Below are 19,971 nucleotides of genomic sequence, written 5' to 3'. Positions count from 1 at the left end.
CAGCCCCGGGCTGCACTGCACTGCAGGGGCATGCCCATAGTCCCCATTATTTAGGCTGAGACTGAGACAGGAGGATCACTTGAGTCGGTTCTGAGCTATAGTACTCTGTGCTGATCAGGTGTCCACACTAAGTTTGGCATCATTATGGTGACCTCCTCAGGAACAGGGAGCACCAGGCTGATTAAAGAGGAGTAAAGTGAGCCGGGCGGTGGTGGCACACGCCTTTAATCCCAGCACTCGGGCGGCAGAGGCAGGCGGATCTCTGTGAGTTCAAGGCCAGCCTGGTATACAAGACCTAGTTCCAGGACTGGAACCAAAACCTACGGAGAAACCCTGTCTTGAAAATCCAAAAAAAAAAAAAAGAGGAGTAAAGCGGTCAGAAAGTTCATCCCCTTTGAACAGCAAGCACCTTATAGTAAGTTGTTCCACAAAACACACTAGAGAAAAATAAAACAAAATATAAAGAAAAAAACAACAATAAAAACAAAACTCACATCATTATACAGATATGAACTAATCATAGCTTTATTTAGAATAAAAAGCCTAAAACACACCCAATGGTCTCAAGAAGAGATGAAATGCCAGTCACAGGAGTGAAATACACTTACTATTATCAATATGTAAATACAAAATACTCTGCTGGTGTAAAAAGAAAAATAAGCTTTATTCAAAGAAATACTGAAAATAAATGTTTTACAAATTGCAATCAAGCACTTGAAAGTGTAATTTAGGACAGAATTCTCAGAATCTATATAAAGCATTCTAGTGTTGGCCAATGCAAAGTTTACTTGAAACGGGTATTTTACATATGCTTAACCTTTAATCATCTTAACATTCATTGATTAAAATGATTCAACTGCATGAGGTTAAGCAAGTCTCTCATGTAGTATCTCAGAAATAACTTTCAAACACAAAACATTCACACCAGCAAGGAAATTATAAAAATGTGTGTCAATGATGCAGGACTGCATTTGAAGGCTATGTAGAGATGGAAGGAAGTGCTTCACCTTAGAAAGTTCCCACAAAGTCAAAATTTAACAAAGAGAGATGCCATAGCCAACTGCAGGTTCATAAATGTCACTCTACTATGCATCAACTGAAAAAAATAGATATGCATATCCAAAAAAAACTGTCTTTCAAGAGACAAACCAGTGGGATCTGCCTGCTGTGAGCAGAGTGTCACAAGAAGTCCGTCTGAAGATGGCTCCCGGGGACCACTGAGCAGTTCTTATTCTCAGAAGGACAAGATGGTCTTGTTAATGATTTCCACTGACTCCCGGATCTCGTCCTCCTTGATCACAAGTGGAGGGGCTAACCTGATGATATCGCCATGGGTTGGCTTGGCCAGGAGCCCATTATCTCGGAGTCGCAGACACACCTTCCAAGCATCACAATCTACAGAAAAATGGTCACAATGTATTCACAGAGATCAATATATAAAAACCCTTGTCATAGGCACAGGCAGCACAGCCCCACCAGAGCGTGTTCCCAGGATCTGCTCAGGAAAAGAAGCTCTAAGTTGCTCCTTTGCTCAAGAGGTTGCATTACTGACCTTTTAGCAAGCACCTAACTAGGTCTGAATGACATGTTTAGACTGCTACAGACAGAGCATCCCTTGTCTGCAGTGCTTGGGGCCAGAAGGGCTCCTTCCAGATTCAGGAATGTTGGCATACACAGAAGAGGAAAGGGGGCTCATGTAAACATGAAACTTGTATTTCATACTCAAACTAAAGGTAATTTCACACAAAATTCTTAGTGCACCTGCATTTTGATTGTGGCCTGTCCCCTGGGGTCAAAGTATAGGATTGTCCTCCTCTGATGTGATGGTGGTCAAAACCTTTCAGATTGGGGATCATTTCAACTTCTCAGATTAGGGATGCCTGGCATGCAATCATAAGGAGCTAATGTGAAAGACTTGGGTAGGAGACATAAATGAAATAAACGGAATAAGCAAGCCCCGAATCCTAGGAACACTACAGGTTGCTGATATGGACACACCTCCTGACCACTGGGAACTAAGCCTCATTTCCCGGCAGGGTTTTTCAACAAAGCTGCAGGCAGAACTGCCTAGAACTGCCTGAGTCCACCCAACCCATATCAGATACTCTTGGGTGGAACCAGGCTCAGTTTCTTTCTCAAAAGCTCCTCTCCTGTTTTCAATCGCTTTAAAAGGAAGAGTTAGCCAAAGAAAACCAGAAGGGTGCCCTGGAGGGTGATAACTGATATCAGGCACACAATGAAGGCTTAAACCTCCATTATCTATTGCCAACATCAAAGCCATTCCTTTATTCCTACCTTTGCCTCCACAGCCTCTTAGAAAGCATTCAAGTGAGGGAAAAAGATTAACGGACACTAACCCAGGATAGCCAGCTGCTGCCTAACTAACAGAGACAGGAAAAGAAATGTCTGCAAGGAACAAACACTTGGCCAAAGGAGTTTAAATGCCTTCCTGTTGGAAAGACCTACAGTTAGGATAACATTAAGACAATCAGGTCATACTTTATCTAAACGGCTTGACCAACAATCCAGCCCACCCTGTCTACCCACTGTGTCTTTGAAAGGCCCTTACCTTTGGTTTCTCGGATGACAATGGCATTTAGCAACCCTTTCCCCCTTACAGCGGTCACAACATCGGAGGGCAGCTTCATGAGCTCCTTTCTCAACATGGTGCCCATCTTGTCTGCGTTTTCAGCAAGATTCTCTTCTTCTAAAACCTGTTTTTTTAAAAATTACACAAATGTTCAGAGTGTCCCTGGAGTAATCTGTGTACGACTAGAAGCAAAAAGCACTTGGGAAACACCAGAGTGACATCACCTGCATTGGCTTTTCAGGGTCTGTAGTAATTTCTAGCTAAAGACATACAACTTCAGAGCCTTGCTTTAATCGCAAATCCACTGACAACCAGTCTTCATGGCAAAATAAAGATTAAAATGTGTTTAATGAGAGCCAGGCAACGGTGGCATGCCTTTAATTCCAGCACTTGAGAGGCAGAGGCAGGCAGATCTTTGTGAGTTTGAGGCCAACCTGGTCTACACAGCAAGTTCCAGAACAGAGAAAACCTGTCTCAAAAAAACAAAAATAAAAATCAAAAATTGATTAATGCAATATGTTGTTATTATCTGAACACCTCAATGGACTAAGAATAATTTAACTTGAAACTGCACGGAATTGCCTTTTTCCCTCCCCCTAACATACACTAACCTTTTATCTACTTTCCTGGGCTAGCTTAAAACCTGTGATTGTCCTGCCTTCCACCATCCCTGACTTCACTTTTTACCTGTGTGGTACTAAGGAATGAAACCCAAGGCCTTCTTCTTCTACTGAACTAAGACCACCAGTCCTCAAATCCAAGTTTGAAAAAAAATAAAAGGGAAAAAGAGCTTTGTGGTCACTTGTAATCCTAGCATTTGGGCAGCTAAAGCAGGAGGATTGAGCTGTCTAAGCTTGAGCTACAGGGTAAATTTCAGGCCAGTGTGAACTACATAGTGAGATCTTGATTTGAATAACAAACAAGAAAAAAAAATCTTGCTTGCTAAACCAAAGGAACATATTAGGTGGTAGTGTATAGGAGTTCTGCTGCTGCCAGCTGACCAATTACAAACTCCAGAAGCCTAGGAGTCCAGTCTATTAGGCAAGGCAAAAAGCTTCCTTACATACATACATTTATTTATTTATTTATTTAGTTAGTTAGTTAGTTAGTTAGTTGGTTTTTTTTCAAGACAGGGTTTCTCTGTAGCTTTGGAGTCTGTCCTAGAACTAGCTCTTGTAGACCAGGCTGGCCTCCAACTCACAGAGATCCGCCTGCCTCTGCCTCCCGAATGCAAGGATTAAAGGTGTGCGCCACCACTGCCCAGCGAAGCTACCTTACTCTTTGGGAACGCCTTGCTCCTAAAATCTTCCCTTCATTCCTCATGCTCTCTAACACTTAGTAATCTTATTAAACTTCTTTTTACACCAGGACTCAAGTTAAAGATAACTTCAACACTACTTAAAAGTAGATATCATTCAGCCATATCAGTTTTTACCTCAAGAGATGCAATGGCAATTCGGCAGCCCAGTGGATTACCACCGTATGTGGAGCCATGTTCCCCTGGTTTAATGGTCAGCATTATCTCATCATCACACAGCACTGCAGACACCTGAAAGACAGAGCCCATCTTTGTCATTCCTTAGATCTCAGCACGCCAGGGACACAGATACTTCTGTAGCACTGATATGAAATTCTATCAACCAGCAGTTTCCATCTGTCCCTGACTCTCAGTAAATAACCCAAGACAGGCCCAACACATTACAGACACAGTAAACAAACTTCAGTGGCACAGAACAATATAGTGCACACTTTTAGAACTAAAAGAAAAACACTTTTTTATTATTATATTATCTGTAGAAGGTTTTTTGTCCACAGGTATGTCTATGCAACCACTTGTTTGCCATGCCCATGGAAGCCAGAAGAGGGTGTTAGATCCCCTGGAACTGGAGTTACAGATGGTTGTGAGCTGCCAGGTGGGAGCTGGGAACTGAACCCAGGTCCTCTGGAAAAGCAGTCAGTGCCCTGGATCACTTAGCCATCTCTGCAACCCAAGCAGAACTGTTTTTGCAATGAGATAATTTATAGTCCTTTCCAAAATGCTCTGCTTAGAAACAAACTTGGGCATTCCCTATAAGAAGACAATTCAGTCTACTCAGTAAGAACATCTACTCTTCAAAACCCTTTTATCCCACATCAATCACTAGCTCTGGATACAAACCCCCAAAAAAGAACAAACGTTCCCTCTTACATTCTTTGTTCATGGTCTTGAACAATCAGTAGTGACACTTTCTCAAAAGTGGGAGGAGGAGCTTCTGAGGGGAAATGCTTCTGTCGAAATCAAATGCCACAGCACATCCCAAAACATAATTCCACTTGGTCAAAATTAACCAAGTAGACTGCACAATGGAAGTCTAAACTGTTCCAGGTGGCCTGGAGTCAAATCAAATGACTTGAAAGGCATCCTAGTCAAGGTCAGAAGAAACATAGGGGTTTTTAACTTACAGGGTATAAGCCGCCAGAAAGGGCCTTCCCGAGAAGAACTATGTCAGGTCTGACATTCTCATGATCCACAGCCAGCCGTCTACCAGTTCTGGACAATCCTGTCTGTATTTCATCAGCAATAAACAGGACCTGGGAGAAAGAACAGGCCACGCAACTGTCATTCTAGCCTCCTGAAGAAACAAAGGCCACCATCATTTAACCCTCCCATTAAGTGTCATTCTGACACACCCTGAAAACTGTACCAATGTTTTTAGTTCCCACACAATTTCAACAGTGTCCTTTGGAAATCTGTTTGCTGGTTCAGCCTAACACCTTCCAGGGACCTATGTGGCACTGCTTTGCATGGCAGAAAAGGCATAGCCGGGCAGTGGTGGTGCCCGCCTTTAATCCCAGCACTCGGGAGGCAGAGGCAGGTGGATCTCTGTGAGTTCGAGGCCAGCCTGATCTACAAGAACTAGTTCCAGGACAGTCAGAACTGTTACACAGAGAAACCCTGTCTTGAAGAAAGAAAGAAAGAAAGAAAGAAAGAAAGAAAGAAAGAAAGAGAGAGAGAGAGAGAGAGAGAGAGAGAGAAGGGAGGAAGGGAGGGAGGGAGGGAGGGAGGGAGGGAGGGAGGGAGGGAGGGAGGGAGGGAGGGAGGGAGGGAGGGAGGCATTTATACAGACACAAAAAGTTTGGAGGACTTTAATGGCCCTAATTACACTCTAAGAACAAATTCAGATAATTAACTCATATGTAATTATCAAACATTTTCTGGAATTCTCAATAGTAAACAATATACTATTAGCTTTAGCAAAAGAAAGGGAAGAAGAGTCGTAACATTTGGAGCAAAGGAACACAAGACAGGGCTTGGGAGAGATTAAAAGAGAAGAGAAGAAAATCACAGTAAGAGCTTGGAGGCCTGCCGCGACAGCAGCCCACACCACAGCATCTCGCCAGTGTTCTAGAGACTGGCAAGTTAGCTTCCACAGAGGGTTCTAAGCGTTACAATGTTCCTCAACTCTTGGAATCATCTGGTGGCAAGTGAGATAATCATTTATCCTGTCAGCAGAGCTCAAATAAGTGTCGGCAAGTTTGGCCTCACTGCAAAGTGAATGGGACAACCTGGTGCCTAGTGCAGAGTTCTCGGACTCCCGTCAGGTATCCTGGATCTGGAACAATAACACCTGCTTCACCCTGAATGGGCTCCACCATGAAGGCAGCAACATTTGGATCCTGAAGAGCACGCTACAAAAGAAACAGAAGGGAGTTCTAATAGTTTCCATTCTACAATATTTGGCAATTGAAGTCAAATACTACATATACTTCCTGTTAAGAATGAGAAGAAACCGGGAGGTGGTGGTGCAGCCTTTAATCCCAGCACTCGGGAGGCAGAGGCAGGTGGATCTTTGTGAGTTCGAGGCCAGCCTGGTCTACACGAGCTAGTTCCAGGACAGGCTCCAAAAGCTGCAGAGAAACCTTGTCTTGAAAAAATCAAAAAAAGAAAAAAAGAAAAAAAAAAAAGACTAATGAGGGCCTGGAGCAATAGCTTAGCAGAACACTGGTTGCTTTTGCAGAGGAACTGGGTTGACTCCCAGCACTCATATGGTGGTTCACAACCATCCATAACTCCAGTTCAGGAGCACCAGGCATACATACATGCAGGCAAAACACTCGAAGTAAATAAATAAAATTAAACGAATAAATAAATAAACAGCAGGGGGGGAGATGATGATGATGAAGTCTGGCACTAGATAACAAAAACGTATTTCCCTAGGTTAAAAACTGACTGTCCACTACTGAGAATAAGTCAGATTTTAGTCTAATTTACAATAAATGTTCAGACTCATAACTTTGTTCTGAAGTACTGGGGTCAAGCCCAGAACCTCACCCATGCTGTTTTACCAGTGAGCAACCTCCTCTGTCTTCATTAATGATTTTAATTTCTGAATGTGAATGGTTGTCTGTCATGTAAGTATGTGTCCGCACCAGGGGCACGGCTGTTCAAAGTCCTCTGAACTATAGAATTCAGAAGGTTTTGAGCTACCAAACAGGCGCAAAGAACTGAACCTGAGACCTCTGCAAGAGCAGTGTGTGATCTTAACCACTGAGACATCTCTCCAGGCCCCTCATTAGATGTGTTTTTATTTCACACACTGAACAGGTAACCATTAATTCAGAAAGTTTCCCGTTGCTGTGAGCCAAGTCCCATAGCCACCCTGATGTACCTCCAGTGCGGGCAGATCGTTATACGGGATGGTTTCAAAGCCTGGCATGAAGGGTCCAAAGCCTTCATAACTGGTCGGGTCTGTAGAACTGGAGATTGCAGACAATGTTCGACCCCAAAAGTTTCCATCTAAAAGAGACAAACAGTGACTATTCCAAAGAAACCCACAAGTTTAGAAAGTATTTCCTACAAACACCTTGGGAAGCCTGACTAAAAATAAAAAAAAAGATTCCTTAGAGAACCACTGCGAGCTTTCTACTACTCAAAGAAAATCTGATACCAACTCCAACAGCTCCCTGACGGCAGCCAACGTCTCCTAAGTACTATTGTAGATATGTCTGCAGCAGGGGCTGGAGAGATGGCTCAGAGGTTAAGAGCATTGCCTGCTCTGCCAAAGGTCCTGAGTTCAATTCCCAGCAACCACATGGTGGCTTACAACCATCTGTAATGGGGTCTGGTGCCCTCTTCTGGCCTGCAGGTAAACACACAGACAGAATATTGTATACATAATAAATAAATAAATATTAAAAAAAAAAAGATATGTCTGCAGCACTTTTCCCAGACCCTTTCTGACCAAAGCCTAACAACTGAGACATTCAAAGCATGGCTTCTAGACAAAGAAGGTACATTTACAATAGGAATGTGAGGAAGGAAATATTCTGCATAGACATGAAGAATTTCCTTCTTTTTTTTTTTTCTTTTTGATTTTTCGAGACAGGGTTTCTCTATGCAGCCTGGCTGTCCTGGAACTCGCTTTTAGATCAGGCTGGCCTTGAACTCACAGAGATCTGATGTGGGATTTCCCTCTGTATGCTGTGATTACCATTAATGAATAAAGAAACTGCTTTGGGCCTGTTGATAGGGCAGAACTTAGGTATGGGGGGGAACTAAACGGAATGCTGGGAGGAAGAAGGCAGAGTGAGAGAGATGCCATGGAGCTGCTGGAGACAGACAAGCTGAAAATTTGCTGGTAGGCCATGACCTTGTGGTGATGTACAGATTAATAAAATTGGGTTAAATTAAGATGTAAGAGTTAGCCAATAAGAAGCTAGAGCTAATGGGCCAAGCAGTGACTCAAATAATATAGTTTCTGTGTGATTATTTCGGGTCTAGGCTAGCCGGGTGACAAGGAACCAAACACGCAGCCTCTCCTTGCAACAGAGATCTGCCTGCCTCTGCCTCCCAAGTGCTGGGATTAAAGATGTGCGCTACCACTGCCCAGCTCCATTTCTGTATTTCAAAGCTCAAGGACAATTTACTCAAGGTTAAAAGAATAGCCATAGGTAGATGAGATGGAAATCCTGCAGCTGCCCAGAGGAGGCACACAAAAGAGGAAGACAAGAGCCACATGTCAGATGAACAGCTACATGGTACACAGGAGGGCTTCACCAAAACATGAAAAAGCCTAATGTACTAGAGAAAGTATAGTTAGGCTCTTGCCAGCATCCAAAAGAGACAGAAAAGAAGAAATGGGAGGGCTGGAGAGATGGCTCAGAGGTTAAGAACACTGACTACTCTTCCAGAGGTCCTGAATTCAAGTCCCAGTGGCCACGTGATGACTCACAACCATCTATGAGATCTGGTTCCCTCTTCTAGCCTGCAGATCTACATGTATCTACACTGTATACATAATAAATAAAATCTTTAAAAAAAAAAGAAGAAATGGGAAAAGCTCCACTTTTCTCAGTAATTCAGAAAAAGGGTGGCTTAACATAGCAGCATGGCTGTTTCATAAGCAACTGCCTATAACTTACCATTTTAAAAACTCGTGTTTTAGTTGTGGGTATCCTGGCTGGCTATTCTAAACAAAATATGATTTCTATTATAGATTGTACAGTCTCTTTCATACTAGCAAAGGGGGCAAAGATATTTTATGTTGTATTGACACAGGCTGGTGAGTCAGTGAGCTGGAACAGCAGCGAAAGACTCTCTATTCCAGCAGGATGAGCTACAATATGAGATCCCTGACGCCAGGAAGAGGAAGACAAGTTGACTCCTGGTCTCATCAGTGCATGTTATCTTAAAGATTACGCTTTTAGATGTAGATGAGAAAAAGATGGACTGACGCCTGAGTCAGAGACTCGGGTGGCAGAGGCTTTTGCAAGAGTATACTTGGAGATGCCAAAAAGCTAAGATACAACCACCCAGTATTGAATTCATCGAGTTGCTGCTGGCATAGGGTGGAGATGTCAAGACATCCCTAGTGAAATGAATTCCCATTCCCTTTACTGTATTTGTACTTTTCATGGTTGAGTTAACCCCATCTGAAATGATGTAGTTGTTTGCTCTGCTGATTGATGTTAGGTTGTTTGCTTCCTACTAGAGTGGAAGCTCTGAGGACAGGCAGCTCCCAGACTAATTACCTGTCTATCTCCTGTCCTGGAGTAGTTAGTGTCTGACCTCCAGTGACCCCTAGCCACATTTATTAAATAGAAAAATATGATCCTGAGCAAAGGCACACATCTATGTCAGTTAGCATTATGAAGGATTATAATGTCAAGGAAGGGAGCATTCAAAGTATTTGGATTATCTGAGGATCTTTGATGTAAGTGAATTTGAAAATGCATTCTATTGAGTAGGTAGTTTGCAGTATTCTTTTTTTTTTTAAATATTTATTTATTTATTTATTATGTATACAATATTCTGTCTGTGTGTATGCCTGCAGGCCAGAAGAGGGCACCAGACCTCATTACAGATGGTTGTGAGCCACCATGTGGTTGCTGGGAATTGAACTCAGGACCTTTGGCAGAGCAGGCAATGCTCTTAACCACTGAGCCATCTCTCCAGCCCAGTTTGCAGTATTCTTATACATGAAGAAATAACTTAGAAATCCAAGAAGTAATCCCACAACCAACCTTTATAAAACTGTCCATAAATAATATATCATGTAACAATTAAATTCACATACCAGCAAAAACAATCTTTGCTTTGTATTTCGGAATGCCTTTCACGGTGTAGCCCCAACGACGAGCAAGCTTACAGGCAGTCTCTCCAGCCTCCACTCCTATTGTGGGGAAAAAGCTCAGATTTGACTAACACTGCAAATTATCAAAGAAATAAGCTTAGCAACTGAATCCCAGTCATGAAAGATTAATTCAGGAAGACTGTAAATTCAGGGCTAGCCTCAGCAATCTAGTGAGATGTTAAATAAATACAAACAGAAACAAATGATTGATTTATTGGGAACTTAACAAAAATGGGAATGTCTTACCTGTGTTCATAGGGAGAACTTTGTGGTAGTTGAAAAGTTTGGTAATATACTCCTCATATTCACCAAGGATGTTGTTATAGAAAGCACGAGATGTTAAGGTCAGTTTGTCCACCTGACTCTTCATAGCATTTATGATCTTGGGGTGGCAGTGCCCTTGGCTAACAGCACCATAAGCACTCAGAAAGTCGAAGTATTGCCTGCCTTCTACATCCCACACATAAATGCCTAAAAAAATAAGAAAGAAAAAAGTTTGAGAGTCTCTATATGCCATAAGACCCCAAAAATGAAGACTAATTTTTAAGCAATCTACACATCTACATATGAAACTCTATTTAATATATTTTTAGGCTTAAAACTTAGTTTAGTGGCCAGGTGATGGTGGTGCACGCCTCTAACCCCAGCACTCAGGAGGCAGAGGCAGGTGGATCTGAGTTCAAGGCCAGCCTGGTTTACAGAGAGTGTTCCAGGATAGTCAAGGCTACAAGAAACCCTATCTCAACCCCCCAAAAAACAAACAAAAAACTTGATTTAGTGTAAGCCTACTTCACTTTGATTGAGAAAGAAATATTAATGGTATATTTTACCTATTACTCCTGAAACATATATTTAACAGAACAGTATAAAAAGACGGCAGTTCTATCATGAATTTTGTTTCTTAGTGATGAATAAGCACATAAAAATTATACCCAATAGTGAAAGTGTAAAATCCAATGTGAAGCTCCACAGCTTCCATTCCAAACAGCTAGTCTAACTGTACAGAAATTTATTGAGATATTAGACTTTGTGTCTGGTTAATTTCAGTGTGTGATGTTATTTTTATTTGCAAGTTTTTTATAGTAATGTTTATTTAAGTAAGGAAGGAAGGAAGGAAGAGGAGGGAGGGAAAGAAGGAGGGAGGGAGAAGGAGAGGAGAGGAGAGGAGAGGAGAGGGGAGGGGAGGGGAGGGGAGGGGAGGGGAGGGGAGGGGAGGAGAGGAGAGGAGAGGAGAGGAGAGGAGAGGAGAGGAGAGGAGAGGAGAGGAGAGGAGAGGAGAGGAGAGGAAGATTGTAACTGCTTTACCAATTTTAATTTCAGGAGCCAAAAATGTGAATTTATAAAGAAGTTACACACAACATACAAAAGTCCTATAAAGTAGAGACTACAACCTACCATATAACAGGATATTTGCAAACCACATGCCTGATAAGGATTTAGAATCCAGAACTCAATGATGACTAAGCATGGTGGCACACACCTGTAATGCCACCACTGAGAGAATAAGAACAGGAGGATCAGGAGTTCAAGGCCAGCCTGAACTAAGTACAACCCTATTTTTAAAAATGGTCAAATAACTTGCTACCATTCCTTCAAGCACATACATGTGTTAATTAAACATGAAAAGATATACATCACCAGTCATTAGGGAAATGCAAATCAAAACAAAGAGATACTATTTTGTACTAGAATGGTTATAGTTTTTAAAAAGGAAAAAGGGCAAAGATATAAACAACTTGGAATTCCCAGCATTGCTAATGGAAACATAAAATGAACAATTGTGGTTGGGTGTGGAGATGAATACATGTAATCCCAGCACTTGGGTCTGAGGTTGGATAAATGCAAGTCCAAGACCAGCCTGAACTACACAATGAGAGCATATCTCTGCCAATACCATAAATTAAACAAAAGTAGTACAGCTGCCCAGACAAAAAGGTAGCTGTTCTGAACTGGGGAGAGGGCTCAGTGAGTAGGAGTTCTTGTTATGCAGTCATAGAATGAGGACCGAGTTTGAGACCCCATATTCCACGTTTAAATAAAGCTGAGCATGGCCACACATTCCTGTAACCCTAGCATTAAGCACAGAGACAGGCAGGTCCTATGAGCTCACTGGCCATCTTCAGGTCAGTGAGAAGCCCTGCCTCAAGGGAATAAAGCAGACCCCGAAAGAGTAAGACACCTCACTTCCTCTTTTGCTTCTGCTCAGGCACGGGCACCTCACATACACATTTTTTTTTTAAGGTTGGCAGTTCCTCTACAAGCTAAGCATAGTTACTACATGACCTAGCAATTCCGTTGCAGAAATCAGTTCAGGCAGTGCCAAACGTTAAGAAACACTAGCTTACAGAGCTGAAAGAACTCAGTGGGGAGAGAGTTACAGTAAAGAAATACTGGCCCGGGAAGAGGGAAAAGGAAGAGGAGGAGGAAAGGAGAGGGAGAGGAGAACTGCTACCACTGGCTGCGACAACTGAACCCAACAAGACTGAGAGGCCTGCTCTAAAGTTCCTTTGGAATTAAGGACACAAGAGAAAAGTGGATTCTTGCTGTGTTGCTGACTTCCTGATTTTGATCACATGTGCACATAAGAGATAAAGTTTCTGCGGACCCTTAGAAAGGACACACTGAATATCTAGGAGGGAAAAGCGAAAAAACAGAGAGTTCGTGGGGCCAGAGGGGAGGAGAGAACACAACAATAAAAGCCCTCAACTATCTGGATGAAGAGGAAAGATATCTTAATATCATCATCTTTTTTACTGGGGTTATGTCAAAATAAAAACTAATAGTTAAAAAAAATTGGAGGCAATGTAATGTTCCTATGTCTTCTTCATGTCCCCTAGGAGAGGCCACACCGGCACAGAGGCCCTAGACACTTGGTAAAGGCGAAGAAGCCCCATCTGCAACACACATTCAATGAAGGTTAGATGTGAGAAAATACAAAACAACTATTTCTTATAACACATTTCCAGGAAATGTGGGGGCGGGTTAATCCAAAACATACCTTTTCCTCTCTCCAGGGCTACAGGTAAAGGATGGTAATTGTGTGCACCATACTTAGATTCCCGTTCAAAAATGTAGTCAGAGGACGGCGGGCCTTGGACTGTCTTCTTAGTTGCAACAGATGCAGCAGAGGCGACTGAGGCATGGACCCCTCGCCGCAGAGCAGCAACTGTCTGCAAACTTGCTAGTTTGGAAAACATTGTGTGAGTCCTTTAGGAATGGAAGTACAGAGACCTGTCTAAAGGAAGAGAAGGGAAGAGTGAGAACCTTTCCAGAGTCAACGTACAACTGCTGAGCATCTACCACAGTCAGTATGCAGCCTTTTCCTATCAGAGTACAGGGCAGACATTAGGGCGCCAAGGCAGAGGCCAGAGCTGCTGGGTGGCTGTGAGTCATGGGGTAGGAAGCAGGGGCTATGAACCATTTTGTAGTTTTTTTAAAGCCCAGGCTGGTCTTCAACTCCGGAATCAAAGGACCATCTGGAGCTAGGACGACAAGCAGCACATGCCTCTTCCTCCCTTAGACCCCACTGTGGCCTTTAGGACCACCGCCTCTATTCCCTAGTTTGCATTTTTACTCTGTCCCAGTATGTAGGTAGTGAACAATAACAAATGTGGTTTTAACCCAAGTAAGGTTTTAGGAGCATTTAGGAGGCAGAGAGGCAAGATGATCAACCAAAGTTCCAGGCTAGTCTGACCTACACAGTAAGTTCCACGGGCTACAAGTAGCCACTATCTCAAAAAAGGAAGGGGGAGTGGGGTGGAATAGAGACAGAGCTAGAGAGATGGCTCAGCAGTTAAGAGGATTTGCTGCTTTTGCAAAAGGCCTGAGTTCAGATGTCAACACCCACATGGTGGTTCACAACTGTCTGTAACTCCAGGGGATCCAGCACTCTCTTCTGACCTCTGCAGGCACCAGACACCCATATAGTGCACATATATACATGCAGACAAACATTTAATACATATAAAATAAAAAACAAATCAATCTTAAAAGAAAAAATGGAGAGACAGGAAAAAGTAACTTTTGGAGGTGGAAAGAGTTTACCACCGAAACTAAAAAAGGTAGGCTCTGTCATTTAGCACAAATATCTAAAACACCTGGAAGTCAAATGCAGCAGAAACAAAGGCAAAAAGACTTGTTCTGTGATTCGTTAAGAGTCTTGAGCTTTAACAGTAAAAAAACACAAATATTTAAATAGATGAAAAGAGAATGGCTGTTTCTATAACCCCAGCTACCACACACACACACACTAAAAAGAAGTATCAAAACATCAACTGTTCAAAGAAAAAACTAATTTCAACCAAGAGAACATCAAAGCAGAAACTGCTGAGTTAGGCGTGTGAGTTCCCAAGCACACTGGTGCTCACACTATTTACATTTCAGAATCAGGCTACCTCTCTGCTCCAGTCCCAAAGCCAGCCCCCAAGAGAGTTTCCCGACTCGTGTGTGCACAGCTCACCATTCAGACCCTGGCAGGTAAAGAGCCCGAAACAAAGACTAGAGTAAGGAAAGGACTGCAACAGAAAGGAAATGAAGAGCATGCCTGGTATCATGTCTACAGGCAGAGAGGGAAGACATTTTAAGATAAATTCTAGATTAAGGAAAGTTACCAACACCAGGTATGCTTAGGATATCAAATCTCCTTATTTTTAAAAGACAAATAGCTAATTCATGCTTCAACAAAAATTCTCTAACAAGTCAAACCATGCATAATCTTCGCATTCTTGATTGAGCTGCCAAGTCAGCCGATCATGGGGCTTGGCTAACTTCCCTGTCAACTTGGCTCTCACTCAACACTAAAAATCCAGTGAGGTTCAAGAATTTGCAATCACTAATCAAATCCCACAACTCTGTCGTTTGCCAAAGACTGCCCTGGTTCTTTCTTCCCACGGTTCAGACCACAGTACAGATTTGGAACTCAAGCTCTAGGGACTGTCTTGGGAGGGTTCCAGTGACTCCTAAAGCAACACACACAATTATATACAAAAGTACATCTTCTTAAGGAAAAGGTCTGTAACTTCCACAGTATTTTCTCTCTACCAAAACCAATGCAAGAGTCACTAGACTGGAAAGGGCAGCTGAGGAAAACGTCTGACTGTACTACAAAGAACTGTTCCCCATCGCCAGCACTAAGTCTAAAACACCTATTCACCATTTCTTTCTAGGCTCTCTACAATCTACACATTATATGCTATTTGAGCTACTAAAAACTTAAAACAGTAGTACTTTTTGCCTAGCGAACAAGCATAAAACATGTTTTCTTTGATCTCACAGCACTCAGGAGGCAGAGGCAGGCAGATCTATGTGAGCTCAAGACCAGACTAGTCTACAAAGTGAGTTCCAGGACAGCCAAGGCAGAGAGAGAAACCCTGTCTCAGGAAAGAAAAAACAAAAACGAAAAAAAAAAAAAAAACATGCTTTCTCGGATACTCCTTAGCAGTGTACTTACATGCACACAGGCAAAACATTCATATACATAAAAATAAATAAATCTCTAAAATAAGTTTCTAATGACATGGCAAGGTATTTTAGGATATGTTTAAGAAAAAATTATACATACAGGATGTTCAAATATGCAAAGACATTAAGAAAAAATATTAAGGAAAGAAACAAAAAAAAAAGACACTGTGACTATCTTTAACTATTCTCTATTTTCTACAATGTAGTACTGGATGGTGGAATCCCAGCACTCAGGAGGCAGAGGCAGGTCAGTCTCTAAGTTTGAAGCCAGCCTTGGTCTACAGAGTGAGTTCCAGGATAGCCATGGCTACACAGAGAAACCCTGTCTTGAAAAAAAGAAGAAAAAATGTATTTATGGCCAGAAACACTGAGAACAAACTTGGACATGGGTCCCGGGTGTTTGACAGAGACTAGGAAGCAAACAAAATCAAGTTAAAAGGATCTGGTAAGCTTTGAGAAAACAGTGTTGTTTAAAGAAAAGTACAGTCAATACTCAGAGGAAGTGCAGTTTTGGGTCCACTAGGTCACCTGTTCTTAGGGAAAGTGTCAAACTTTAAAATAAAAACTACTCTTATACTTTTGCTACCGAAGTCTACAGCCCTGATTTTTTAATAGACAGAAAGACAACTCAAAAAACCTGGTTATTGAAAAAAATCTTAAAAATGCTTCAGTCATGTATTTTTACAGGTAGAAATAAAACTGCAAGTGACTGCAGAAGGGTTTGGGGGCTACTATAATCCCAGCACTTGGGGGCACAGGCAGGAGGGTTTCCCGGCCAAGGCTAGACTCAGCTGACTCAAAACAAAAACTACAAGGAGAAAGAATCTTAAAAAGGTTGCCTAAACTCAACTTGTCTCAGTTTGCACAAGAATTACCTGCTCTGCCACAATCTATTTATCTGCTGGGTCCCCTCAGTTTTATACAGAAAAAAATTATTATCAGTAGCCTAACAAAAACATTCAAAACATGAGTAATGTTCTCCAAGTTCTCAAAGTAGATCTCTGGAAATTTAACTTAACTGGGAAATATCAGAGTTGCACAGACCAAGATATAGCAGACTCTACTATGCATGACTTCTATTAAAGAGCCTCTGCGTTCAAGTAGAACAAAATTCTAATTCAAATGGCCTTTAAAATAGCCACCAATCATCTTCTCTAGACTTGGAAGTGGTCAAAGTAGGGTAGAAAATCCACAGCGTTTCACAATTTAAATTCTGTCTGTAGCTCTAGGAGGTGAATGTGTCAGTCTTCCAGAGCTTCAATTTCCCCATTGGTCAAATGAGGCTGAAGCCATTCACGGGTGTCTTGAGGAGCTCATGTTAAAGCTCCAGGTTTAGCACAAAGGAGCCATTCATTGGGTTCTCTTCTGCTCTAAGTTCACAGGAACGCTAGCCAATTTCTAAAAAAAAAAAAACCACTGCATGGTTTCTTGTTTTAAACTGGTAGAGTACTTGCCTGTGTCTGAAGCCTTGGATTCCATCTCCACCAGCTAATAAACTGGAGAAGCAGAGGCAGGAAGTCGGGAGTTCAAGAGCATTCTTGGCTACCCAAGAAGTCAGAGATAGTCAGGCACTCTGACATCCGCCTTTAATCCCTGCCCTCTGGAGGCCGAGCCAGATGGATCTCTATGAGTTTGAGGCCAACCTGGTCTACATAGTGAGAGCTTGCCTTAAATAAATTAATAAATAGATATGAGACAAGAAAAAAAAAGTGACTAGCCATGTCTCCAGAAACACATAGCCTGAAGTTGGGTGGTGGTGGCACATGCCTTTAATCCCAGCACTCAGGAGGCAGAGGCAGGCGGATCTCTGTGAGTTCGAGGCCAGCCTGGTCTACAAGAGCTAGTTCCAGGACAGGCTCCAAAGCTACAGAGAAACACTGTCTCGAAAAACCAAAAAAAAAAAGAAAGAAAGAAAGGAAGGAAGGAAACCACGTAGGCCTTCTGCTGGTATTCTCTTGTCTGACAAGTAAGCAAGGTCCTTCCTTACTGACCACACAGCTCCTAAAGGAAGCAAGGTAGCAACAGAAAGTGACCCAGACTAGAGAGGTGATGAGGCCACCCGCCTGCATCAGGGCAGCTCATCCGTCCTCCTGTGCAGAAGCTCACCTTCTCATCAAGGTTCACTCAGACCTAATAGCTTTCAGTCTTCAAAAAGAAAACAATGTGTTGCTAAATACATTATTATCCATTTATCATTTATATTTACTATTTTTTTTATCTATTTGCTATTTATATTTAGCAGATATAAGGGCCTAGAAAAGAGAACAAGTTCTAGTGATAAACCAAGACTGCTGAGTAGCTAACATTTAATTCCAAGGCCATCACTTCCCTGCCTTATATCAACCCACATCAGCAATGTTTCCACCGTACAGTTTCCACAAAGGGCTGCATTTGGAAGAACTTGTTCAGTTTGCCTTATTAAATAACATTTTTTTTAAATTACTCTAAAAGAACCATCAGTGTAAAGTCATCCAAAAGCCATTGAAAATATTCAGCTCGAGAAGTAAATTTGGTTTAGCGGTTGTCAAATATTTACTTTTCTGAAGTAACCATTCACAAATACGGGCCTTATTTTTTTGAAGTTCTGCCAACAAAAGCTTTGTTTTACGTAACGCATATTCTGGCTAAAATTCACCTCAAGTGCGTCACAGGCAAACTAAAGTAATACTACTGGGAAAGGATTGGACCGGCTACACCGCACCCTCCACACACCTCCAAATCACTGCCCATTCATTGCTATTTTTAAAAGTATGGAATCTGACTCATCCTTAAGAATTAAGCAAACGGCGTAAAATGCAAACCCAAATAACTATAATAAAGATAGACTGTGGAAGGAAAATATATGAGACAAAAAAAAATCTTTAAAAATATATTCTAATTAAAGTTAGGGGCTGGAGAGAAGGCTCCACAGTTAAGATCATCTACTATCCTTCCACAAGACCAGAGTTTGGTTCCCAGCACCACATGGCACAGCTCCCAAGAAGCCTGCTCCAGAGGGATTGGACCTCTCTGGCCTCGGAAGGCAACTGCATTCAAGAACACACACCCGCAAACACACACACACACACACAATAAAAAAAAATCATAAATACATTTCAGGTTATATGAAATTAATTTCCCCACAGACGCTCTGACAATCCTGATTTAGGAGATTTAGGATGGAGAAATGGGAGGTTGGAAAGGGCACTTCAATCCAAAGTCACTCTTTCTCCTCCCTTAATATATCTTGACACATTTACAAGGTAAATAAATGTACTAGCAGACATGATGTAGGCCTGAGGCAAAGTTTGCTGGCATCGAAAGTTCCACGCAATTAGACTGGAATTTTCTGAGGTTCAGCATCGATTGCCAAAGGTCTAAGGAGAGGGTGCAGGAGATGGGGGGGGGGGGGGGTCTTAGTGCCGAAAGCCCTGTGGGCCAATCTCTAGCCAACATCTCAATAATGTACACGTCACTTCCTCAATCTCTTATTGGGTTTAGAGCTGGAGAGAAAGTGGGGAGTGGAGAGGGATGGGCAGGAGCAGTCGCGGGACATAGAGGCTGCCCGAAGAACTCGGACTCGGTCCGCATCGGTGTCCCGCGCCCGGTGAAGGAGCCACGCGTTCACAGCTCTGTCCCCAAGAGATCCGATCCCCGGCAGCCAGGCTGCTGGAGACGCCACCTTCTCAAAAGCCGAGGCCTCGAAGGCTCTAGGCGAGCGCCCCGAGGGCGGCGAGCCCTAGCTGTGCCTGGCAGGCGGCCGTGCCACGTCTTCGGCCTCCAGTTCCCTGCCCGCCCCCATCGAGCCCGCCCCGCCCCGGGGATGTGTCGCACCCTCCAGCCCTGCGCTGCCCCGGCTGAGACTTCGGGACTCCGAGCAGGTCCCGGGCCTCTTCGATCCAGTCCCGGCGCGCGCTTGATACCTGACAGGGTCCGCTAGTCGTGAGCAACCGCAAATCAGCCACGAAGCCCGAGGTGACCGCCCGCCCGGCGCGTCACGCCGTTTAAGACGCCCTGTCTGCCCCGCCCCGCCTGTGCTTGCAGTTCATTGGTCGGGACGGAGGGCCGCACACCAATCACACGAGGCCCGCCCTCGCCCCACCCACCCGGCCTTGAGCCGCTGGGCGCCGAGTTCTGCTGCCTCCAGTAAAAGCAAGGTCTGCCTTAGTGGTTGCCGCACTTCTGCCCTGGACTGGATTTAGGAGCAATTTGCTGTACTTTACAGGCAGGGAAACAGAGACCTGAAGGGATACTGGCCTTCCACTGCGTTTCCCTGGCCGATGGACCCTCCAAAGCCTTTCCTGAAAGAGACTCTTGAGTTCAACATCA

The 19,971-nt window shown here is 43.1% G+C and overlaps 1 protein-coding gene across 2 annotated transcripts; it reads right to left on the bottom strand.

The window, feature by feature from the left end:
* Positions 1–509: 509 nt before the first annotated feature.
* On the bottom strand, positions 510–19,664 carry Oat (ornithine aminotransferase). Of its 2 annotated transcripts, none has more exons than XM_057778126.1 (10): positions 19,566–19,664; positions 13,202–13,438; positions 10,450–10,674; positions 10,147–10,242; positions 7,240–7,367; positions 6,137–6,259; positions 5,033–5,161; positions 4,026–4,139; positions 2,570–2,714; positions 510–1,395 (listed from the first exon to the last, which is right to left on the bottom strand). In XM_057778126.1, the coding sequence occupies exons 2-10, from the start codon at positions 13,398–13,400 to the stop codon at positions 1,235–1,237; spliced, it is 1,320 nt and encodes a 439-aa protein (XP_057634109.1). In that variant the 5' UTR covers positions 13,401–13,438; positions 19,566–19,664; the 3' UTR covers positions 510–1,234. The 2 variants fall into 2 exon arrangements, with proteins under 2 accessions (XP_057634109.1, XP_057634110.1); XM_057778127.1 differs by having other exon boundaries at positions 19,477–19,611.
* Positions 19,665–19,971: the final 307 nt, after the last annotated feature.

The sequence above is a fragment of the Chionomys nivalis genome, chromosome 8 (assembly GCF_950005125.1).
Source record: "Chionomys nivalis chromosome 8, mChiNiv1.1, whole genome shotgun sequence".
Classification (NCBI taxonomy): Eukaryota; Metazoa; Chordata; class Mammalia; order Rodentia; family Cricetidae; genus Chionomys; species Chionomys nivalis.
This window is presented reverse-complemented; position numbering and strand designations above follow the sequence as displayed.